General features: G+C 42.4%; 1 protein-coding gene across 1 annotated transcript; it reads right to left on the minus strand.

Annotated features, from left to right (window-relative positions):
- Positions 1-5,388: 5,388 nt before the first annotated feature.
- On the minus strand, positions 5,389-24,419 carry LOC139451753 (salivary peroxidase/catechol oxidase-like). Its single transcript, XM_071233067.1, has 12 exons — positions 24,167-24,419; positions 23,017-23,146; positions 21,306-21,553; positions 20,178-20,357; positions 16,009-16,093; positions 14,702-14,811; positions 12,241-12,342; positions 11,380-11,472; positions 9,806-10,523; positions 7,887-8,056; positions 6,699-6,801; positions 5,389-5,818 (listed from the first exon to the last, which is right to left on the minus strand). The coding sequence occupies exons 1-12, from the start codon at positions 24,417-24,419 to the stop codon at positions 5,389-5,391; spliced, it is 2,622 nt and encodes an 873-aa protein (XP_071089168.1).
- Between the last annotated feature and the right edge of the window lie 2,119 nt (positions 24,420-26,538).

Here is a 26,538-nt window from a genome sequence, read left to right on the forward strand (position 1 = left end):
ATAGTTTGAATATTTGTATTTAATATACAATGTATCCATGTTATATAGTCAAAAGCAAATTTTGTAGATTTACCCGAGTCATGTAGACATGTACATCAAAGGTGTTTATTTGGCATCGTGGGTTTGCGCCGTTTGTTGTGGTCGCGGAGAAACATTCAGGACGGACAGACAAAAACAAAAAACTTGAGTCAGTGCATCACAGCTCATATCACAATCTCAAATCCATTTTGGCCCAAGGCCGGTGTTCCGGTATAAACTCTCCCCCGTACAAATTCTTCCCCCGGAGATTTTATACCGGTACAGATTCTCCCCCGGAGAATCTGTTCTGAAATAAAATCTCCCCCGGGCGGATATGTTTCGCGCGCCCGTCAGTATAATGTCTCCCGCCCTGATTATTCGGTTTGTTGCAATGTCTTTAAGTCCTATATTCTTTAAATAGTTATCTTTAATGTAAGGAGGGTTAGTTTAAAAAATAGATTATGAAATATGGTCTTAATGAATTTATATTTCAGCATATTTTATTTGGTAACTGTACCTTCCATCCTAAAATAATTATAAGACATAATCATACCAAACAAAGGATGGGAGCCAAAGTCTCCAGAGAGTTTATTGTTTCTAATACAGTTGTTGTTGTCTGTATACATTTTTTTAATATACCATTTTAAGTCTACATGTGAACACAATCGATGGTTGAAATGTTAGTCTAAGAACAAAACATGAACTAATTCTCAAGAACTCTGGATGTATAAAGTTACCTTCATCTTTGATTGACTGATGTATGTTTAATCTTCATTCAGCACTGAAGAGGCCACAGGCCTATAGTACGAAGCATTAAGTTTATGAATAATCAGCATTGATTTTGACTCCATAAAGTGTCATAAAGTATTCATAAAGTATCAGGGGTCATTTCAACTTGCAAAATGATTGTCATAGTCCCTTATAGAGCGAGGATTGGGCTGTTTTCCCATCTGATTGACTGATAGTACAACATTCACATGGTTTAGAATGGTACAATGAATGGTAAAGCATGCAAATTCCACTAATACTCGATATTTCATAAGAAAATAGATCTCCTTTGAAACATAAAACCAATATTTATGAGTCTACATATTGATATAAGACTTTATCACTGTATCCAATTTCAAATTTTTTAGATATAAACTTTCGGACAGTTCAGTCCAAAATTCTTCAACCTTTAATACATCACAAGATTTGTAGCTAGACGACGGGAATCTACAATCTTGACTGTTTTTTCTTTGATGAGAATGTTTCTCACCGACCTTAGCGTGTAGGGGTGTGATGTCCTGGTCAGGAAATGACAGTGTTTTGACTACTCGTCTTTCATTATTAAACGTGTTGGGCATCCCTAGCCTAATTAACCTTTACTAATTCATGTTAAACCAACACAGGATGTTTTCTGGAAGTGGACAATCGCGAATGTCATAGGGCTGACACGACACGTGTTAATAACTGTCCTAGAACTTCTAAGGTTACTACTGGATTGCCAAACAACTTTTTCTCCCTTTCGGAAACACATTAAATGGCCTGGCTGGGCCCGTGTGCGAAATACGCTGCAGTCGGAACGCGCACGTAAAATCTCCAATATAAGTAAGTTAGTAAAGTTACTAAACATTCTTTATATCTAACGACTAGTATTATATCTACCTATATACCACTTTATTGTCTCATATTGCGGTAGTTAAAGAAAACACAGTGCTCAAAGTGAAGCCCTTTTCACTCCACATTCTCAACATCGTCTTTATCAGAAGTGTTTGGCAACTATTGAACTGCATGGCAAGTATTTATAAAACAACCGGGGGAGGAAATATTCTGGGGGGAGATTTTATTTCGTAGGGTGGGGGAGAGTTTATTTCGAGAGGGGCGGAACTGTACCGGTATAAATTCGCCGGGGGGGAGATTTTATTCTGGGGGCGAATATATTTCGTGACACCGGCGCTATCACTCGCTATAGCAACTGGCTTTTGATTCCATCGTCTAACATGGCAAATGAATGTTTTAAATAAACAAGAATCTAATCAGTGAGGAGTCATTTGTTCAGTGATGCAAATCTCAGACGTTTACCACTTCGGTGAAACCCACGGGCACGGGTATGGTGCTGACAAACCTAGAAACATAATCGGGTCGAACCGGGATTCGAACCCACAATCATAGGTTTCTGGAGTGCCCAAGGGACGCAACCCTGCACAGCGAATCCCGACGCCTTAGACGACTGGGCCACCCGTGCCCCCCATAAAAACATGAAAATATGCCTCGAAAACAGTAAACTGTAATAGGTATTGCCATTTAAAAAAAAATAGTTTGGGGGTAATGTTTTCATGATAATAATTATACATCTTCTCGAAGCAAGGGAATTAACTGACTTTAAAAGTACACCACTTTTTAAGTCGGTTAACTCCCTTGCCTCGGGAAGATACATTCAAAGGACAACTCTTTCAATTTTATGCTGCATTTTTCACATCCTATTATGATTCAGCCACATGATCATTTGTGGAATGTATACTAACGTTTCAGGATGCACTGGTGCGCGGATTCGAACCCACAATCATAGGTTTCCAAGGGACGCAACTCTGCACAGCGAATCGCGGCGCCTTAGACGACTGGGCCACCCGTGCCCCTGCCACTATAAGAAGAAAGTATCTCTCGCCATGTTACACTGAATATCCACCTCTGATAAAATTCACACAGCTAATGCAAACAGGTAATAATCTTGTCCTTCCTAATATGAGTTATTATATAGCAAAAACCTAAAAATAAAGGAAAATCCTTATACCTTTGTTTCGTGTATGAAATTGTTATGATATATGCATTTTAATCCAGCATGCGTGACTTTTCAAGCTATTTTTATGTATTATGGGCCGGTGGACGGTAATGAAATATTTCTGTCAATTCCCTAACCTTGATTTTTGAAACATAATATTTAACCGTCAGGAAGATTTTATATTCTTATAATGTGCAGGTAATTGATATTACTAAAACTGAAAGTCCAGCAATCTTGTAAATACAAGATACCAATTCTTCCTTCCTGCTGAATCTGACTCCTTAATAACAGGTAACATTTCTTGGGATGTGGGATCAGACATTCAACAATTTACACCAGTACTGGACACATTTATGGTAGTGATCAACATATATCCCACGTCTACCAATCAGCTAAAGCTGCACTACTCCGTACGTGTCTACCAACACCCAATACATATTTACAAAACCTATCATGAAATCTATCAATAACAGCTCTTTCTTGGAAGCCCCACACCAATTCATGTGAAAGTGGTTTGTTTTACAATCAAACTCAAATGATATATTTACAGGAATATTTGGGTATTTATGCTGTCACTTCTTAATAACAGAGGTTTAATGGCTTTTGATACAAGATACAAACAAATAACACCCAAATAACTAACTGAGGAAATCATAGTTAAAAAATGAACTTCAAAGTCTTACGCTAATCGCTTCAGCCGTGATGACACTTACGCGGTCTCTGCAGGAAATGAATACATGCGCTAATTACGTGCGCGTACTGCCAACCTTTACGATCTGTAAATCACGTTGTGCACGTAATTAACATGCGATGATGCTGAGGTGTCACGCTTACAGTCAAAGGTGCCAGGCTTACAGGCCAAACGAGTTCCACCAAGGCCATGCTGTTATTATTGTGAGTGAGGAAACATAAATTGCTTCACGTCGCATCGACATTTTTAATTTTCAGGGATAATAGATTTTCGAAGATGGATTGACATTTGAAATGAATTATTTCTGGAATTGTGATTATCACCTTTGAAAGAATTTAATTAATTAATTATTATTAGTAATAACATTCAGATAAAAATATTAGTACTCCTATTAGTCGAATGTTACTCCTATTAGTCGAATGTTGCACCTATTCGACGCTACGCATTAAAGCTGTCGCAGCGCATGTACAATAGAGAACCAGTCCATTTGGGAAGAGTTGCAAGGCTCCCGGGGCGGAGTGATAGACGGCATCTGGAACTTCTATAGTCGGAATCGTACCATCCACTCTACTGTTGGTAGATATTTATTATGAATATTGACAGGATTATGTCGCTTTTATATATGCAAAGGGAATAATATTGTGTGTGTGTTAATCACTTTTGTCATCCGTGACATGAAAACATCACATTAAACAGAGTGAGTGTGTTGGGTTTAACGCCGCTTTAAAGAGTATCCCAGTTATATCACGGCGTGTCAGCTTTATGTAGGAGCAACACCTAACACGACTGGGCTACCAGTGGCCCTCCTTTCACGGCTGAGGTTGTGTCAAACAGAAACTATCATGAAACATGTGAAAAGGAGACGGACATTTATTTCATATCTGATAGCGCAGTGCAGTGTCGCGTGAACAGCATGTTTTCTTTGTCACAAAAATTAATTTTAATCCTTCCTAGAATGTTGTACTTAGTAAGTTTGGTTTAACGCCGCTTTGATCAATATTCCAGTTATATCACGGCGTGTCAACTTGGTGTTGGAGGAAAGTCCGAACTGATGCAGGTCTTGGACGTTTGAAACCCCATGAGCACGGGTATGGTGCTGACAAATCTGATAACATAATCACCCGTAAAGATTCGGGGTAGAATAGGTCTTCAGCAACCCATTCTACCGTAAAAGGCGATTATGCTTGTCGTAAGAGGCGACAAACGGGATCGGGTGGTCAGGCTCGCTGACTCGTATCGCATTTGCGTAGATCGATGCTCGTGATGTCAATCACTGGATTGTTGGGGACTTGATGTGTGCGGCGTTAAACAATTAAACAAACAAAACAAGAAACATAATCGGGGAGAACCTGGATTAAAACCCACAATCATAGGTTACTGGCGCGCCCAAGGGACGCAACTCTGCACAGTTAATTGCGGCGCCTACGACGATGAACTGATCCTTCCGCTGGGATATTTCTCTTTATTCCTGAGAAACAATATGTTAGACATAATACGAAAAAAACGCAATGCCCCTCGTTGTATGAATGAAAACACAACGCGTAAGTGAGTGAGGTTTTTAGACGCTTCAAGCAATAATCTAGCAATAACACGGCGGGCCACAAGAAATGGGCTTCACACATTGTAACCATGTGGGGAATCGAACCCCGATCTTCGGCGTGACGGGCGAACGCTTTAACCTCTAAGCTATCCGACCGTTCCAAAACACTTGAGGACTAACACACACGTTGACAGTTATCAGCTTTATTAATGTTCATCAACCACCATGAATTATGTTATAAAAATATAATATCCAATTAGCAAAAAATCTCAATGTACAAATATAATTTCTACACATGTTCTCGTCTTTGGTTTGATTATTCTGTTTAATTCCCTGATATTTTACCCCCACCATGTAATGTAAATACTAAAAAACACCTCAGCCAAAGTTCTGAACTGAGAATTGTCTCAGACAAGCATTGTGCGCTATGCTGTAGTGAGAAAATGGGCATAACTTGTGTTGCTGAAAACACCCCATCATTTGTGCCGTATCTCCAATACAGGTGTGGACAGGAACTAAACTCCTCAGGCACAATCTGCTCCTCTGTCGAAGGTTATTCGTGCAAGATGACCAGCTTGACCACAGCGTCCATGTCGCGAAGGATATATGTGGAAACATCTGGCATGATCGCTGTTGAATGTCCGGACCAATACACCCGCTGTAGCTGAAGCTGCATCTCCGTTGACGTTGCTGCATGCCGTCGATGCACGGTGACCACCCGGACCACGTGCTCCAGAAAGGACGGAGTTCCCTCCAGTAGGTTAAGTCAAGCTCTGGCAGATCTCTGCATCGGACCAGGGGGTTACGGCTGCAAAACAGTCCAAATTGAGTGAGAATATGGCCAACGCACCTCTCAACTCGAGCCGGGACGGGTAACTCGGGTACACGGATCGGGTGGGTACTGAGTAGGACCCGGGTACCCACAGGACTACCCGGGCCCGTGGTTAGTCATGTGATATATTGTTTAATGACAAAAATTATCTAGAACTCTATGGTTACACTACAAGTCACTAATATTCGCATTTCTTTCTGACTATGCACCCATACCTTCTGACTTTTCATATGGTTGAATAAAGATACAACTATGTGTAACTTAAGCATCTTCAGTGTATGCATGACCAGATCGTTTAATACATGTATCTAAATACGTTTTGCAAGTGCTGTGGTAAAAAAAATTCTCACTCTTGTGACCTACAGTGGGTACCCGGGTAGGGTCGGGTAATAGGAGGGTGGGTACCCGGGTAGTAAATTTGAACTCGTCCCAGGTCTACTCTCAACAGTTGTCCTGTGGGGGAGATCACCGGGGATGGGCATCTCACTTTATCTCAATGTTGGGAATCGAATCAATGTCTTATGCGTGAACTAAACTACACTTTAAGCACATGGTATTCCAGCTGCTACCGAAATCTAACCCAAAGTCCCAGTTATTTAGTTACTCAGCTCCACACCAAACCCCAGTAAGTGCGTTACTAAAATATCCCAAAGACCCAGTAGGTCTGTTGATTGACTGACTTAGGTATCCCACCAATTCCCCAGCCAATGACTAAGGACTGACAAAATCTCGTGTTATCACTGACTAGTGAGTAGTCCGCAGTCCCGGACTACCGAATATATGTATATATTATTTAAGGACTACCCTTTGCTTCGATGTGACGTCAGCAACCATGTAACAATCGGATCACACTTACATGAAGTCCGGTACTCGGAATGCGCTTGGCTGTAGGAGGGGCATGAACGCATTGTCACAGAGAACCCTGGCGAGCGAGGCTGAGCGGAGAGAGTGGAGCTGGCCTGTATGAAACAGTATATATACATACATACGTGTAGATCAATGAAACACATGAAAGTCTTTAAGTAAACCATTTACTCAATCAGTGGAATAGAAAATCATGCATTTAATGTAGCGACGTGCATGCACATGTGTGGAGGGATGTACAGTCCTAGCGCACTGAGATACCTCACTCGGGCACTGTATACTAACTCCGAGCCCACCAGCCCGTTAATGCCGAGCGCCATCCTTTAACGTCTTCTGGTAGAAGGCGGCCGGGGATCGAACCCCGGACATTCCGCTCTCCGGGAAGGCGAACTTATCCACTACACCAAAGAAGTTGAAATCCCTACGTCAGCTCGTCTTCTTTGCCACTTAACGATATATGTAATATTACGCTGCGTCGCACATTTATTGTGGCCGAGAGGGGGCATCGCTTTCTCACCTTCAATTGCGGCCGCGAGAAAGCGAAACAGCGGTAACACGAGAAGAAAAAGCGATTAAGCGAGACGAGAAAGCGATAACACGAGACGAGAAAGCGAAAGAGCCAAAAAACGATAGAACGAGGCGAAAAAGCAATAACACGAGACGAATATCACTGAGTATCAGCAAACAACTTTTCAATGTAGGCATTATGGAAATTATCGCTTTCTTGTTCTCGTATCGTTATTTCGCTTTCTCGTATCGGTTCTACCGCTTTCTCGCCTCGTTCTGTCACCCTATGGTGCTTTCGCTTTCTTGTCTCGTGTTTTCGCTTTCTGGCCTCGTGTTACGCTTTCTCGCCTCGTGTTATCGCTTTATCGCCTCGTGTTATCGCTTTATCGTCTCGTGGTATTTTTGTACTGCTTTCTCGCCTCGTGTTATCGCTTTATCGTCTCGTGGTATTTTTGTACCGCTTTCTCGCCTCGGTTTATCGCTTTATCCTCTCGTGGTATTTTTGTACCGCTTTCTCGCGGCCGTACTTAAGGGCGAGAAAGCGATGTCCCCTCTCGGACACCATACACATTGGATCGTTAGGGTAACCTGTTGCAGTGCCAAGATATTGAGAATATACCAGTGTGCAAAGGCACAACGATGATGACTAACACATTGCATCTTAACGCCTCACCTATGGAGAACCGGACTGGCACCAACCCTGTCTCGTACCAAAACCTGTCTCCTTCTTTGAGTAGCTGGAACTGAGTGCCAATGATGCAGGCAATGGTTGCTCCGACCACACCACCGGGAAGCGGGCGTTCACTGATGGCGCCAGGGAACAGATCGATGTCGTCCGGGTGACTAGGAACAGTGAACGTCAGGGTAGAATCTGTCAGGCAGGGTTCTGGTTGCTAGGCAACCTCATCGGTACCATGCTTCAGTGCATAGTTTGTGTACATGTACAGAACACGACTTCAACATTTGTGTCCATAAACGTGATATCATGTTATACAGTGTATTAGTGCGGTGGGTAGTCTAGTGGTGCAAGCGTTCGCTCTTGACGCCGAAAGCCTGGGTTCGAGTCAATTAATATATGAGTCAATTTCTGGTGTACTCGGCCGATATATTGCTGGAATATCGTTAAAAGCAACGTAAAACCCGTCTAGTTCACTCCACAATGATAAGTATAGCGTCACAGTAATTATGCAAATGCGCCAAGCATGTGAAGAATTACGACACAACCATTGGCGACTGAATATGCAGTGACCAGATATCAATCTCCCTGTTGGTGAGGTAAGGAGAAATTGGCTTAAAGTCGCGTCCAAGATTATTGCACTTATATAGTGACGTGCATGCATGTGGGTGAATGGCTGCTTGTACTAGTCCGGACTGATGCCGATTTATAGTGCTAGCTCACTGAGATACCATGCCGCAGTTTAACATGAATACCCCACTCAGACACAGTATACGGACTCCGAGCCGACCGGTCATTGTTTTTAGCCCCTTAGTGCCATGGTAACAAAAGGTACCATACTTTTGGTATGACGCGGCCGGGGATCGAGCCACGAAATTTCCGCTCTCCGGGCGGACGCTCTACCACTAGACCACGGAGGCGGTCGTAAAAGTGTTAAGCACCTTCTATATATGAACAAATATCCCGATCCTCAAAGACACATTTACATATGACGTTGGTTTAGTTTTGATAAATGTCTACGGTAGGCACCAATGCATCCTGAAACGTTAGGATACATTCCACAAATGATCAAGTGGCTGAATAATGATAGGATGTGAAAAATGCAGCATAAAATTGAAAGGGTTGTCCTATAAATGTATCTTCCCGAGGCAAGGGAGTTAACTGACTTAAAAAGTGAAAACGGTACTTTTAAAGTCAGTTAATTCCCTTGCTTCGTGAAGATGTTGTCATGGAAACATTACCCCCAAAATACTATTTAAAAAAAATGGCTATACCTAATACAGTATACTGTTTTCGAGGCATATTTACATGTTTTTATGTATGTAACCTTCTCGTATTGTATGCTTATGTGTAGATGAAAGCGACAAATCTCCATTGTACGATTCCGACTATATAACACGAATGGTTTGAATGACTTGCCTTTGCTAGTGTTTGTGACGGGTGCCATCGGTGGGGCAGGATACGTTCATATTTCGTGAAACCGTGATAACACTATTTGATAGTGATAATGATATAGTGAGTGAGTGAGTGAGTTTGGTTTAACGCCGCTTTTAACAGTATTCCAGTTATATCGCGGCGTGTCAGCTTAATGTGGGAGGAAAGCCCGAAGTGATGCAGGTCTCAGACGTTTATCACTTCGGTGAAACCCACGAGCACGGGTATGGTGCTGAAAAACCTTGAAACATAATCTGGGCGAACCGGGATTCGAACCCACAATCATAGGTTTCAGGGGTGCCCAAGGGACGCAACTCTGCACAGCGAATCGCGGCGCCTTAGACGACTGGGCCACCCGTGCCCCCGATAATGATATAGTACAATGGACTTTCTTTTGATTTATTTCTAATGATTACCGAAATGTTTTGGTCGCTTGTATTTACAATTAAATCCTTCCAGTGAGATGCTGACAAATGATTTACCTGTATAAGGTCCCGAGTATTCGGGCTGCATCACTTGGGTGATCTACAAGTCCACCACTTCCAGTTCCAAAGTTCTCAGCTTCCGGTAAGTTGCACCATCTCCTCCAGGCGTTGTAGCCGGGCATCCCATGATCCCTCCCTCTCTGGATGTTCAGAGATGCCAAATCCAGACTATTACCATCCTTGTCCAAGAACAAGTTATCCGTCACATCCGGTGTCAGGAAACGATCAAACTTTCTAGAATGATCTCTGGTCATTCCGCCAAGCAGCCACGGGATAGACTGACCTCTCGTGTCTAAGATGAAAGAAGTGTTTCCGAAAAGAGTCATCAAGGCTGCTTCTCCAGATATTTCGAACGGTGTCACAAGTTTGGAGAATGTTCCGCGGATGAGAGTATGTCCTAGACGAAAGGCTGCGGTAGCAAAAGCGCTTCTAATGCTGGGGTCTACATTCTCATTATAAACGTTGCGATAGCCCCACTGGCTTGAGACAAGGTTGAAGGATTTTCTGGTCGGCTTGTTGAGGAGGACTGGAAGAAACTCATCATAAGTGATCTTCTGGATCATTGCTCCTATAATCTTCCTTGCCTCCAGGAACATTCGATCATCGTCCCAGTGAGGGTTAAGTCGATTCAGGATTCGGCAAATTCGGTTGTGTTCTCTCATCCATATTGTATGCAGGCTGGTGAGACCCATATGCTCATTAACTCGCTCATCACCTAATAAATGAATTAAATAATTATTAAGTGATCTCAACTTCATATATGCCTATATCTCCCGCAGTGGCGTAGAATTAATATTTGGGAAAGAATATCCAGTTATATTTTTTCTGTGTCTGGTTTGAAGAAATGAACTGTCGTGAACAAATACGTATGTTCTATTTAAAGAACCTAACCAAAAGGGAGTGCAATTGTATATCCATATGCGGTAACATCCCAGGATGGGTGGTGAACCGAAGTTAGTCAGATGGCAATAACTATGGAAGCGTATTAGTGCCACAGTCTACGTAAATGATAAGAAATAGACTGTGGTACTAATTCGCTTCCAAAAATAACAAGCCAGGAGTGTTAAAATTCTTACACTGCGATTAAATGCAATATGCTATCCAACATGTAAATATGTTTTAAGAATAGTGTCACATGTACGTTTTGACACAGTATATATTTAAGAATTGAATATTCTTTGCATCTTTGTAGGTATAGGTTCAAACGCCAGCGTGAACACTGCGTAAATACGCGTACCTCCATAAACGCAAACCAACCATACTGAAGTCGATTCTCGTAAATATGTCAACGATAACAACTTCACAGACGGCTTATTTAACACAGAATTTAGTAGACAACGATACTAAATCAGTCACATCGTTCTGCGCATTAAAGCGACTATAGCCACGCCCACCCTATTAACAGCCAATCAGGAAACAGCAGTGGGCGTGACATAACCTATTTATGTTAGCATAAAAATATTTGGTTAGCGAATCAGCATGAAATAGCGAATAGAAAGCGAAAGACATGAAGTAACTGGCAATTTTTATTTCAGGCCATGATACGTGAGGTTTATTTGAATCATACAAACCCGCCATGAAGCAAAAGTGCTGTGGTTTTCCAGGAACGCAGTTTTTCAACTTTGATTCGGGTAGAAGCTGCAGATCGTGAAATTTTAACAGGCCTGTGAATGACAATGTGAGTCAATCAGTACATGGTTATAGCGGTTAAACCCCCGCGCCTAATAAAGGGACTTAAACTCGGCATATTATTGATGTTTATCCAACGAAATGTCCTTTTCAGTTATTGTTTTAGTTGGTGATGTTAGATGTCCTATCACTGACAAATATAACAAATTAATATAAAAAATATAAACACATGAAGAAAAACAAAAAGTGAAAGAATGTTACAACAAAGTCGTTATTAACAGATACCCGGTTATAGAAAAACATATTTTTATCTAAGCAAAAAAAACCCTACCCCTACCCCTAACGGTAATATAACGGCGGTAGGCATAAAGAGCTCGAGGTGATTGTGGGAGTCTTATAATTTCAAATAATTTCATGTTATTTCCACAGCTATTTGCCCTTTACGCCAAGTGGAATCTGTTTCGGTAGAAAATCTAGGCTAGGTATTCTCCTGCATTGAAAATTCATAATGTAGTTGCCGGTATACCATTCGTCTAAGGCGCCGCGATTCGCTGTGCAGTGTTGCGTCCCTTGGGCACGCCAGAAACCTATGATTGTGGGTTCGAATCCCCGTTCGCCCGGATTATGTTTCTAGGTTTGTCAGCACCATACCCGTGCTCGTGGGTTTCACCGAAGTGGTAAACGTCTGAGACCTGCATCACTTCGTGCTTTCCTCCCACATTAAACTGACACGCCGTGATATGACTGGAATACTGTTAAAAGCGGCGTTAAGCACAACTCACTCACTCACTCACGCACTATACCATTGCGATGCAGTCTGAGTTTCTCTTGCTCTTCCTGAGTTGATCCATACACCATCGACCCGTCCAGGAAGGCGGTGATCTGGTTCAGCTGCTCCACCGGCTCTGTCACAGATATAAGATCCAGTTATAAAAGATATAACAACAATTATGCCGAATTATAAAACGGTTGTTTTTTTTCTGTTTGATGTGAATGAGTAGATTTTAACGCAGACATAAATGGTACACAGACAATGCGCATCAGTAATTATTATTGTACCCGGTGGAAAATGGAACCCAGGACTTCACATAAACTCTACCTACTGGAATAATAATAATAATAATGATAATAATAATAATAATAATAATAATAATAATTCAGTTACAGAAATCTAAGATTAAGTTATTTAAAGTGCGATTAATTGAACAACTCATGATTCGTATTTGTACTCTTGACTGTGATAGGGTTAACTTAAACGTATCAGTTGTAAGAAACATCAAATAGGGTGATCATATGCTATAGGAGAGAATATTGTTTATCCTGCAGCTATACGAACTAACCTTGATATAGAATAACTGACGTAAACAAGCGACAAACCCCTTTCCATAATCATGATAAAAGTCCATTGAACGATTCCAACTATGTCATAAGCATGTCTCTATGTGTCAGTATCAAATAGTGATGGTTTCGGGTGTTCCGAGAAAAGGTGAGCCTATCCTGATCCACCGAGGGCACCTATCACAAACACATGCAAAGGCGAGTAAAGTATTCAGCCGAAACAAAACGAGAACATACGGTCAAAAGTGAAAAGTCAGAGTCGTATGACGCTCTGTGAAATCTTGGTAGAAAGTGCATGTTGGATTGTACCACAAACGTTGTGAAACGCAGATACCAAGGGCTGGGGCTGTGGAATATTGCTCGACATAAAGGGAAAGTTGACTATTGGGAAGATGAAGTCATCCCTCTTGTCATACAGTCTTGTGGAGAGTTGTTTGTCACTCTGAATCTTTATGTATAGGATAAACCATTTCTACGAGGGATTACCAGCGATTGTAAACCCTGTCATGAGGTGACATACCGAGGGGGCGTTTTAAATTAAATAACTGTAATAAAAACTCTCAAATGTACAACCTGTATCGGAGATGAAATATCGCCTGCAGTCGTGAACTCGGTTCAATGAAACCGTTGACCTCAGCACGTGGGTTTCGCAACGGTGCGAAATCTGCACGTGCGTCTCGTAGGCTGTTCGTAGTTTTTGTTCTATCAAGGGTTTACAATGATTGTAAGCCCTCCTGCGAGGTGTTACCACAATTTCAAAAACTCCATATCGAGTTACACAAATAGCCAGTAGGTTTATAAGTCTAGATCTAAATATAAAACTCTAGTTCAGAATGGTAAATCAGTGGAAGAAAATTGGCCATTATTTGACCATTATTGATCGATATCAGATCATCGATTACCTCAAGCTTAAGTTTAACTTCAAACTACTTTATGGCTACAGCCTACATATTTTGTGTTAACCTAAATGGCTTTTTTGTGTTCTGAAACCAATCCCCGAACTGCGGTGAAGCTACTTGGCTACTCGGTACCATACGCTTAATTGACGTTTGTGGTGGTTCTTAGACTTTCACACGCATCACTTATAACACATGTACATGTATATCAGTCATAATCAGTGTACCGCCAAAACCCAGTTTACATCTGTGCGTGGGTTTCCGGTAAGCTACGAAATGAAACATAGACTTTGACAATAGACTTTGACATTAAATTACACCTTAACTTGATGATTCGTAGAAATGACAAAGTATTGACTAGAGTTCAACTAGACAGTCGGGCCAGTTTTACAGAAATGTTACCAGCCCAATTTAAAAGTCACAGGCATTTCGCTAGCGGGAAGCAGCTATTTCACGCTATTCTGAGGCAAGAGAGTTAACTGACTTTAAAAGTCCAGTTTCCACCCTTGCCGAACTAGGTTGGTATTATGGAGTTACATTTTAGCTGGACTAACGAGTCTATGCATAATCCAATCACAATCGCGCAATAACATCGAACTCGGGTTCGTAAACTGCCATGCAGATTTGGGTCGATTGCAGGATTTGCAAAGCATGTGCACCGCCAACTCGGTGTCAGCAGATATTTTCCCAATCATTTCATGTTTTCAATCAAGGTGCTCACGTGATTTGATGCACTTCGCGATGTAAGATCCGTTTTATCACAATGACGCTCTTGATTATCGATCAGATCGTCTTGACTGGGCGCCGCCATTTTGTTTGAAGCAAATGCAAGTGATACAAGTGGTGGAATCTGGTCCATAGGAGAGGTATAGAAGGGACATAACTCGTAATAACCACTGGTGGCGCTACGATCGAGCCCAGGAATTCCAGCATAGTTCGGCAAGGGTGGAAACTGGACTTTTAAAGTCAGTACACACTCTTGCCTCGGGAAGATGCAGCTATTTCGAAAACTGCTTGACATAAGTCTTACCAAATTGGCAGTCGGCGTTGGCAACTTGAATAGAGCGTACGAAGTTTAAGCATGTCCTGTTCCGGAACTTGGGATCGTTGGGCGGGATGGGGATGGGGAGGCAGACATCCCTGCAACAGAAATGTTTCATGTTTAATCACACTGCCGACGAATACAATTGAGTGAGTGAGTTGGGTTTAACGCCGCTTTTAACAATACATATATTCCAGTTATATCGCGGCTTGTCAGCTTAATGTGGGAGGAAAGCACGAAGTGATGCAGGTCTAGGACGTTTACCAATTCGATGAAACCCACGAGCACGGGTATGGTGCTGACAAACCTAGAAACATAATCAGGGCGAACCCGGATTCGAACCCACAATCATAGGTTTCTGGCGTGCCCAAGGGACGCAACTCTGCACAGCGAATCGCGGCGCCTTAGACGACTGGGCCCCCCGTGCCCCCACCGACAAATACAAGGGGAGTCATGAAATGCCATTGGAGGTGTAATGACGAGAAAAGTCTGAAAAAATATTTCGGGCGTGTAGATCAATATCTGGTGTGTCCATCATGATGGGCGATAAAAAAACATCCAACCAGTCTGACATGGGCATAAACAACCTGTTCTTCAACTGTTAATCACACTGTCAATATACTCAGACCTATTGACACTTGTTGGCATATGTTCATGGTTGACACACGACAGAGCTAGGTGCCCCTTCAATAATGAGTATATTTTACCTTTGTCTCAAGTTGGAAAAGAAATCGATACTGGTAACCAGCTATATCATTATTATACATACATGTACCTGATTTCACGCTGTGTTCGTTTGTTTGTTATTTAACGCCGCACTCAGCAATATTCCAGCTATATGACGGCGGTCTGTAAATAATCGAGTGTGGACCAGACAATCCAGTGATTGACATCATGTGCATCGATCCAGGCAGTTGGGATACGATGACATGAATCAACCAAGTCAGCGACCCTGACCACCCGATCCCGTTAATCGCCTCTTACGACAAGCATAGTCGCCGTTTACAGCAAGCATGGGTTGCTGAAGACCTATTCTACCCCGGATCTTCACGGGTCGAATTCACGCTGTGGGATTCCGGGTTGGAATTGGCCCCGAGCAACCCATGCTGGTCTTGAGGCGACCAAATGGATTGGGTGATCAGGCTCGCTGACTTGGATGATGGCGTATCATAGTTTCCCCTCAGCGTGGATCGTTGCTCACAATATCGATCACTAGGTTATCTGGTACAGACTCGATTATTTACAGTCCGCCGTCAAATAGCTATAACATTGCTGAGTGCGGCGTCAAACAATACCTGTCAGCGATCTGCTTGACAACGTCTGCTGGGGTGTCGGGTGGGATATCGTCGATACAGCATCTTATAATAGAACCGTTCAGCCCTGCAATGACAGCATTCAAAATGATATATACTCACAGACAAAAGAAACGAGAATATCATACATGTTCGTTAATATATGAAGAGTTACTAATATTCAAGGGATATTAGATTGGTTCGATGCACAAACGAATAAAACTGGTATGTTGTGTGAACGACGCTCATGAACGCTTCACATGTGACGTCATAGATCCATGATTCGAAAAGCACTATTTGTCTCGTGCAGGATTAGCGTGTAAAGTTTGGAAATCACGTGCAGCATATCATGATAAAAATATAGATATGCTGTAGTAACACTTGATCGATTGTTAGTTTTGTTAGTGGTACACATTGGAAACGTCTCTTCTTAATGTAATACTTCTCAGGGGCGGTCGGGTATCCCAGTGGTTAAAGCGTTGGCCCGTCGGGCCGAAGACTCGGGTTCGATTCCCGACATGGGTACAATATGTGAAGCCCATTTCTGGTGTCCCCCGCCCTGATATTGCTAGAATATTGCTAAAAAGCGGGATAAAACCACACTCACGTGGTTCTCGTTTCGCGGCGAGTATATTGTAGGTTTTCCATCAATCTCGAGGGAGACACTGGTTCATGATCACTCTTATGTTAGTTTATGTTCCGTTATATTCCCGTCAGGCTCAGGGACATTAGCTAACATGGAGGGTACACCGGCCCGTGTCGCCCCAGGGACCGGTGGACATCTGATTGTATTTACCGCACACCTTATTACATTGAAGGTATATTATTTGCATGCGTGCTTTGGTCCGTATCGGTAACAATATCACAGTTAGGCATTTATTCCCCCTAGATCTATTTCATTCGGAAATTATCGTAAAATATCCAGAAAATGTCATCTTACATGATTACGTCGAAATACAGAATTGAGGCTGTTTTGTTGCAAATGTAATGCCAACAGTTCGGCAACTCGAGAGGGGAAACAAAGAAATTACGTCACAAGTAAGTGCGGTATATTCAAAATAATAGACGGGGTCTCAGCCAATCAGAATCCGACGTTCATGTGTAAGGTAAGATAATGATAGATATCGGCACGATATACTTGGTAGTGAGGTAACATATGCTTCTATGTTTGTCAGCACCATACCCGTGCTCGTGGGTTTCACCGAAGTGGTAAACGTCTGAGAGCTGTATCATTTTGGGCTTTCCTCCCACATTAAGCTGACACGCCGTGATACAACTGAAATACTGTTCAAAGCGGCGTTACACCCAACTCACTCACTGCAGAACTCGGGAATGTCATCAAACAATGGATTAGGCAAGCCGTAACAAAAGCTTTAGAGACACCGACCATACTGATGAAGACTTACTTCTTGTCTCTGAAATAAAAATATTTTACACAAAAACATTTGTTAAATTATCTAAAAATAATAATAAAAAGGAGCCCAGAAACTCTCTTCATTTTCAGAACTGCAGTAATCTAGAGGTGTCAATTATCATAGACTTGCACGGGCTGCACTAGATATATTTGTTTCAGGATCTGTGTGACAGACGAGAACTGCTGTAAAGCCTATTTGTTATAAACTGGACTCCCCTCTGTGCACGACTGTAAAGTTTACCTACCTGTGTGTATTTGTGTACTGGTGATGGTCTATGAATTGATCTACCTGTGTGTATTGGTGTACTGGTGATGGTCTATGAACTGACCTACCTGTGTGTATTGGGGTACTGGTGATGTCATGGTCTATAAACTGACCTACCTGTGTGTATTGGGGTACTGGTCATGGTCTATGAACTGACCTACCTGTGTGTATTGGTGTACTGGTCATGGTCTATGAAGTGACCTACATGTGTGTATTGGGGTACTGGTCATGGTCTATGAACTGACCTACCTGTGTGTATTGGGGTACTGGTCATGGTCTATGAACTGACCTACCTGTGTGTATTGGGGTACTGGTCATGGTCAATAAACTGACCTACCTGTGTGTATTGGGTCACTGGTGATGTCATGGTCTATGAACTGACCTACCTGTGTGTATTGGGGTACTGGTGATGTCATGGTCTATGAACTGACCTACCTGTGTGTATTGGGGTACTGGTGATGTCATGGTCTATGAACTGACCTACCTGTGTGTATTGGGGTACTGGTGATGTCATGGTCTATGAACGGACCTACCTGTGTGTATTGGGTCACTGGTGATGTCATGGTCTATGAACGGATCTACCTGTGTGTATTGGGGTACTGGTGATGTCATGGTCTATAAACTGACCTACCTGTGTGTATTGGGGTACTGGTGATGTCATGGTCTATAAACTGACCTACCTGTGTGTATTGGGGTACTGGTGATGTCATGGTCTATGAACGGATCTACCTGTGTGTATTGGGGTACTGGTGATGTCATGGTCTATAAACTGACCTACCTGTGTGTATTGGGGTACTGGTGATGTCGTGGTCTATGAACGGACCTACCTGTGTGTATTGGGGTACTGGTGATGTCATGGTCTATAAACTGACCTACCTGTGTGTATTGGGGTACTGGTGATGTCATGGTCTATAAACTGACCTACCTGTGTGTATTGGGGTACTGGTGATGTCATGGTCTATAAACTGACCTACCTGTGTGTATTGGGTTACTGGTGATGTCGTGGTCTATGAACGGACCTACCTGTGTGTATTGGGGTACTGGTGATGTCATGGTCTATAAACTGACCTACCTGTGTGTATTGGGGTACTGGTGATGTCATGGTCTATGAACGGACCTACCTGTGTGTATTGGGGTACTGGTGATGTCGTGGTCTATAAACTGACCTACCTGTGTGTATTGGGGTACTGGTGATGTCATGGTCTATGAACGGACCTACCTGTGTGTATTGGGGTACTGGTGATGTCATGGTCTATAAACTGACCTACCTGTGTGTATTGGGGTACTGGTGATGTCATGGTCTATAAACTGACCTACCTGTGTGTATTGGGGTACTGGTGATGTCGTGGTCTATGAACGGACCTACCTGTGTGTATTGGGGTACTGGTGATGTCATGGTCTATAAACTGACCTACCTGTGTGTATTGGGGTACTGGTGATGTCGTGGTCTATGAACGGACCTACCTGTGTGTATTGGGGTACTGGTGATGTCGTGGTCTATAAACTGACCTACCTGTGTGTATTGGGGTACTGGTGATGTCATGCTCTATGAACGGACCTACCTGTGTGTATTGGGGTACTGGTGATGTCATGGTCTATAAACTGACCTACCTGTGTGTATTGGGGTACTGGTGATGTCATGGTCTATGAACGGACCTACCTGTGTGTATTGGGTTACTGGTGATGTCGTGGTCTATGAACGGACCTACCTGTGTGTATTGGGGTACTGGTGATGTCATGGTCTATAAACTGACCTACCTGTGTGTATTGGGATACTGGTGATGTCGTGGTCTATGAACTGACCTACCTGTGTGTATTGGGGTACTGGTGATGTCATGGTCTATGAACGGACCTACCCGTGTGTATTGGGGTACTGGTGATGTCATGGTCTATAAACTGACCTACCTGTGTGTATTGGGGTACTGGTGATGTCATGGTCTATAAACTGACCTACCTGTGTGTATTGGGGTACTGGTGATGTCGTGGTCTATGAACGGACCTACCTGTGTGTATTGGGGTACTGGTGATGTCATGGTCTATAAACTGACCTACCTGTGTGTATTGGGGTACTGGTGATGTCGTGGTCTATGAACGGACCTACCTGTGTGTATTGGGGTACTGGTGATGTCGTGGTCTATAAACTGACCTACCTGTGTGTATTGGGGTACTGGTGATGTCATGCTCTATGAACGGACCTACCTGTGTGTATTGGGGTACTGGTGATGTCATGGTCTATAAACTGACCTACCTGTGTGTATTGGGGTACTGGTGATGTCATGGTCTATGAACGGACCTACCTGTGTGTATTGGGTTACTGGTGATGTCGTGGTCTATGAACGGACCTACCTGTGTGTATTGGGGTACTGGTGATGTCATGGTCTATAAACTGACCTACCTGTGTGTATTGGGGTACTGGTGATGTCGTGGTCTATGAACGGACCTACCTGTGTGTATTGGGGTACTGGTGATGTCGTGGTCTATAAACTGACCTACCTGTGTGTATTGGGGTACTGGTGATGTCATGGTCTATAAACTGCCCCCACTGCATCACCATGTGACTCATGGACGGTGCATCCGGGACATTCTCGTCACTGGCGTGGAGGGTGTGACTCACGAGGCGAGGGTTCGGGAGGGGGGACCCATCTCTGCCACGTGCCCGGGGCTTGGACACACCTAACCACACAATCAAGCCTTAAGAAATGGATATGTGAAGAGCCTGTACAACATAAGCTGTCGGGTAAAAGAAAGTATAAACCAGTCGAAATTATAAAAAAGCAAATTTCAAATCCGCGAAGAAAAAGCCGATCCATGTTTCAGTACTTTCAAACTTGGACTGTTGATTCCATTTAAGGTGCAATGTCGCCTATGATACCCGTATCAAACACATCACCATCAAATAACCATGGGTGTTTACTTTCTCTTGCCCGCTGTTTGAAACAGTTATGGACATCCGGTTCTCGTTACAGTGCACAAAGGAAGAATTAAAAGCTTACAGGTCTAGTTGCTGATATACTGTAAGTCTAGAATCACGAGCGATAATACGTTCTGTATCTACAAAAGGCAAGTGTTGTTTGTTTGTTTGTTTGTTTAACGCCGCACTTAGCAATAGTACAGTTAAATGGTAGCGGATTGTAAATAATCGAGCGTGGACCAGACAGTCCAGTGATTGATATCATGAGCATCGATCCACGCAATTGGGATACGATGACATGTATCAACCAAGTCAGTGAGCCTGACCACCCGATCCCGTTAGTCGCCTCTTACGACAAGCATAGTCGCCTCTTACGACAAGCATAGTCGCCTAGTTTACTATAACAAACATTCCTAGATTCTTCGACTTTGTCAACAGCCTAATATAAAGTTTTGTATCACACTAAGGTTCCGAAATGCATGATGAATAAATACTCATACAATATATGGTTCTTAAATGAATCGTCTACAAAAGAACAGAACATTACTAAGTTAATTTCGCCAGCATTGATCTACGCTGAGGTTTAACTAATAAAAGTAACATATTCGGCAGGTTAGAAAAACGACAGCTACGTTTTACTGTATTTCTACATATATGCTTTCATTTTGGCAAATCAGAAAACCAATTCACTTTGAAACATCTAATAGTACCATCATCATATTCCGGAGGTATGAATCTCCTGAAGGGGGTGAAGGATTTCCCCCATCTTGGGTGCTTCAGGTTGTTGCAACTCCCATCGAATGTACGGAAGCGAGACGTCGGGTTACATGTAACCACCTCGTCCGTCGGACATTTCCCCACGTCCCTGAACAAGTTTCTAAAGTCCGACTCGCTCTCCGAAAACAAATTACTCAGTTCCGAGATTACATCAGATCGACTCGAATTGACAAAAGAAGGGCTGTGGAAATAAAAGCCATAATACATGTATGTACCTGGGCCCCATTCTACAAAGCGATCTTAGCGCTAAGTCGATCGTAATTCCCTTACTTTAACATAGACTTACGACAATCGTAGCGATAAGATCGCTTTGTGGAACGGGGCCCTGGATAAAAGTATTATTATATGACGACTTTTCCCACATATCCTTATAACATATACTGATGGAAGCTTAAGGAAATAAGGGAATAAAACATTTATTTTTTTTATTCATGTAAGGATGCCATAGGCCCATGTACATTACAGTTATATATAGTTACACACAATTGAGGCAATTCACATTGAAAACAATACTTAGGCATAGCATTAGGTCTTTGTACGTAGTGATAGGACTTGCTTCACATACTTAGCTATATTTCTGAGCATCCAGTCATTTTTGCTATTTAAGAGATTGCGAAAGGTATTAACACATGGATTATTATCAAATTTAACAGGAATATACTTTTGTCTTAATGATGCGTAAAACGGGCAGATAAAACATGATGGACTTTGTCCTCATTAGAGCCATCGTTACAAAGCGTTGTGATAAAACAATTTCCTCTCTTCTGCAAGGGAACATATTCATTGGAGTATTTGTTTTATGCGTGTTCCTACACCGGCAGTTGTTTAAGCGAGAAACTGTGATACAGACACGATACTAACACTTCTCTGTGTTATATGTTTCATTGACATTGAACGCATCAGTAAACCATTCGCGATATATTTGTATGCGTTCCCATATTTATTTCAACAAGTATATTTTCATTCAATACTCACATATAGATATTTGGATATAGATTTAATATCTGGCATTAACTAAACGCGTATTATATTCAATTATTATTACTTTTATTTTTATTGGTGTAAGCTAATTTCTGGTGTCCGCGCAATGTTATGATAAGGTTCTTCAGGATGTGTTCGGAAATAGCGGATTTTAGGTCAAGTTTGTTAACAGAATATAAGTATTTTATATGCCAGTATGCTATATAATATAATTTTTTATCAGATTTCAAAAAATCTATCGTTTGGACACATCATGTCGCGTTTCCAATATTTTTCTTAAAAAGGATGCGAATTTTGTTGAAGTAAAGAATATTCTCGAAACGTAAAAGTCAAAGGTTCCAAACAAAATAACCCTTCTCACATAGTTAGCCCTCGAATATGAGAAATCGATAGGAAACAGTCCACTGTCCATAATGTAGAGATATTTGGCAAAGTTAGAAATATCCGTTTATATTTTTATTGATGGCATGGAAATCGTTTGTAAAATTCTCTTCAGGTAATAAAGTTTTCATAGTTCTTCTTCATTGAACGAAAACCTTGAAAACTATTTGCCAAAATATTCACAGTGCAAATCTGATGTTTGCCATTGAACATTTCAAGAGATAATACACAAGTTATACATGCACCTTTGGAATAACGCTTCCACTGTTCTGTGTGCCTTACCTTCTGGAGACAGCTTTAATGGCGTAGATCCTTTGTCTCTCCGCGATGCCAAGTCTCACAGCTTCAGCCTTGGTGTTGATTATCATGGAATGCAAGGCTATGGCAGAAGATCCACCGAGGAAATCAACACCTGGACATAAAAGAAAGAAAAATATAGACAAGTGCCGGCCAATAGAAAGAACACTGAAAGTGACCTGAAATTACAAACGGTATCAAAACGTTACTAGGCTGAAAACAGTCGCGGAAACGGTGCAAACTTGTTCTCTAAAACACGACTACATGCCCTTATGAAATACATCACCATGGAATAACCATTTCGTGTTTGTTTCCTTTTTTGCCAGCATCAAACATGAGTGTATACTTTCTTTTGCCCGGCAGTATATTTAACCCTCGTTCAAGGTTCGAATTATCATATTACACGCTTGTTAAATTATGATTTGTTTGTTTGTTGTTTAACGCCGCACTCAACAAATTTAAAGCTATATGACGGTTGTCTGTAAATAATCGAGTCTGGACCAGATAATCAAGAGTTGATATCATGATCATCGATTCACGCCATTTTGGATACGATCCTGACCACCCGATCCCGTTACGACAAGCATAGTCGCCTCTTACGGCAAGCATTGGTTGTTGGGGTGAGGTGAAATGGGGTTTAACGTCGCGTCCAAGATTATTGCACTTATATAGCGACGTGCATGTACGTGTGTGTGTTTGTGTGGCTGCTTGTACTAGTCCGGACTGATGCCGATTTATAGTGCTAGCTCACTGAGATACCATCCCGCAGTTAAACATGAATACCCCAGTCAGACATAGTATACTGACTCCGAGCCGACCAGTCCTTGTTTTAGCCCCTTAATGCCGAGCGCCAGACAACGTAACAACAAGTACCATCTTTTAACGTCTTTTGGTGTGCCGCGGCCGGGGATCGAACCCCGGACCTTCCGCTCTCCGGGCGGACGCTCTACCACTAGACCACGGAGGCGGTCCATTGGTTGTTGAAGCCTATTCTCTACCCGGATCTTCACGGGTCTACATTTAAGAATTGCCACAGATGTCGTGTAGCATCTCATATGAGCAAACCCAGGGAAACGCATCTGACAGCATTAAAGATTTCATGCAAAACGTATCGCAATTACTCGTTTTGACTCACCTGTGTCAAAAAACTGTTTTTCCTCTAGACCGAGACGTCGGATGGCATCGTCTAGTTCCTTCTCAAAGGCAAAAATGGGTGATTCCAGATTGGTGAACGTGTTGTCAAGGCTCGCGTCACTTGGAGACGCCGAGCTGAAGTTGTCTGGGTTGTGGTTCTGATCAAACCCCGCACCATTCTGAGTGCGAATCACTCCTATAAGACACATAGCAAGTGCAACGCGGGCCAAGACACCAACAACCCAATGTTCCATAGCCTTTATCCGAGGTTCCCGATGTGGTGTTTCCGGTTATCTGGCAAGAATATCTTCCACGTTCTACGCTTTATCCACTTGTATCCTGATTTCAACCTCTCCACAACAAATGCTGTTATATTTCTGGCTCGTTCCAGGCACCAGATTCACAAACGTAAATGATCAGGAAACAAAAACATGAATATGCAAATATTCACAGTCGAACCATCCGACTCTTCCTCCTCATCTTCAGGCGATCCAGCACCTGTGAACAGGAAGGACCGGTTTATGAGATGTATACAGACAGAACAATATATCCCTAAGAGTGGGCACAATCACAGAACACCAGAACACCAGAACACCAGAACAGGTCTTCTGCATACATTGTACCCATATTGAAAATCGAATCAGAGCTTTCGATGTGAAAGCGAACGCTTTAACTAGGCTACCCACAGCCCAATATCCCTGAAAAGGCAACCTGTTTGCATATAGATAATTGCTCATGATATTAACGCTTAATAACACACAAAGACATAAAACATGGCTATAAATCTAACAAAATAGCAAACATCTTAAATACACAAAAACATAAAGCATGGTTAATAATCTAACAAAATTGCAATAATCTTAAAGTAGTCAAAGCGTATCACAGATGGTTAATATTTCTCTCCCATACCAACATTCCACCTTGCTAAACCTGCACAGGTAAATACATGTATGTAAGTCTTTAAGCTGTGTGGGGGTTTGGCGGATGCTGCAGGTGGTCATCTAACATCACGGCACCTGTCTGAAGGCGATAGTTAAACCTGCTCCATGTGGAGGACATGAATCTGACCCTGTTTGATGGCTATCTAAGTACCCGTGTTGCCCCGGGTGGTGACACTTCCTTGATTTATTTCCCGAATGTAACGAAACCTGTGGCTTGATGCGTTGGGTGACAATGCATTAGACATGTGAATTCTACAATACCTAGCATGTGTTGACAAACATTCAGTTAAAAGTTCAGCTTGTTACGTGATTCTGTAGAAAGGTGATATCAAGATAAATGTAAACATTTGACGTCAAAGGTACTACTATAACAGTGAAACGCACTTGTTGCGCGTGTTTGTGAGGTCTTGACAACTTTACGTGAAATGGGATTTATCTTCACATGCAAGAGTATTGCACTATATATGCACACACACACACACACACACAAGTGTGACTCTGTCTGTTCGTGGTAGTCCAGGCTATCCGATTTTATAGAGTGTGTTTGTGTCCTGACTAAAGACGGTATTATGATGTGTGTGTGCGTGCGTGCGTGTGTGTGTATGTGTGTGTGCGTGCGTGTGTGTTAGTATGTGTGCGTGCGTGCGTGTGTGCGTGTGTGTGCGCGCGTGTGTATGTGCGCGTGTGCGTGTATGTGTGCGTGTGTGCGTGTGCGTGTGTGTGTGTGTGTGTGTGTGTTTGTGTTAGTTACTGCTTATGACAGTTTTACAGTGCTAGCCCACTAGCCCTTGTTTTATCCCCTCAATGCAGAGGCTCACTGGGCACCAGGCAGGGTAACAACACGTACTGTAAACGTCTCTTGATAAAAAGATAACCATGCCCTGCCCCACCAGTTGCACCCGCCAATCACACAGTTTGCATAAACACGGCAGTATTCCAGGGATATAGTCGGAATCGTACATTTCTTGTGATTATGGAAAGGCATCTGTCGCCTTGGTTACGGATTTCATCGACATTTAAATATAAAAGTTGGAGAAAAAATCAACTTATTCTGACGAAATGCAAAATAACGTGTTTATGTGGACTTTATTGTAACAGTTACTGTTGGTGCATGTCGTTATGGTAGCCGACGAAGCATGACGTATGTTTATTGATACTAGGTAACGCCTACCGTCTGTAGGCTATAATCAGCGTCTGACACATTCCACGCCGTGGTTACACGTTAGAGCCTGGATACGGTCATAAAAGGAATACAATTCATTTATTCTGCTTACATTTACAAATATATTACAAATCTATAGATGCCATGTCCTTTCTCTTGATATCCCTTAAGTTTAATGTATCGTTTCGTGAGTCGTTTAAGGTTTTATATATTGCGCAGCCGCAGTCTAGTTGAGATCTGGGACCCGTTCCACAAAGCGATCTTAGTGCT

The sequence above is a fragment of the Haliotis cracherodii genome, unplaced genomic scaffold (assembly GCF_022045235.1).
Source record: "Haliotis cracherodii isolate W230 unplaced genomic scaffold, xgHalCrac1.p SCAF_9, whole genome shotgun sequence".
Taxonomy (NCBI): Eukaryota; Metazoa; Mollusca; class Gastropoda; order Lepetellida; family Haliotidae; genus Haliotis; species Haliotis cracherodii.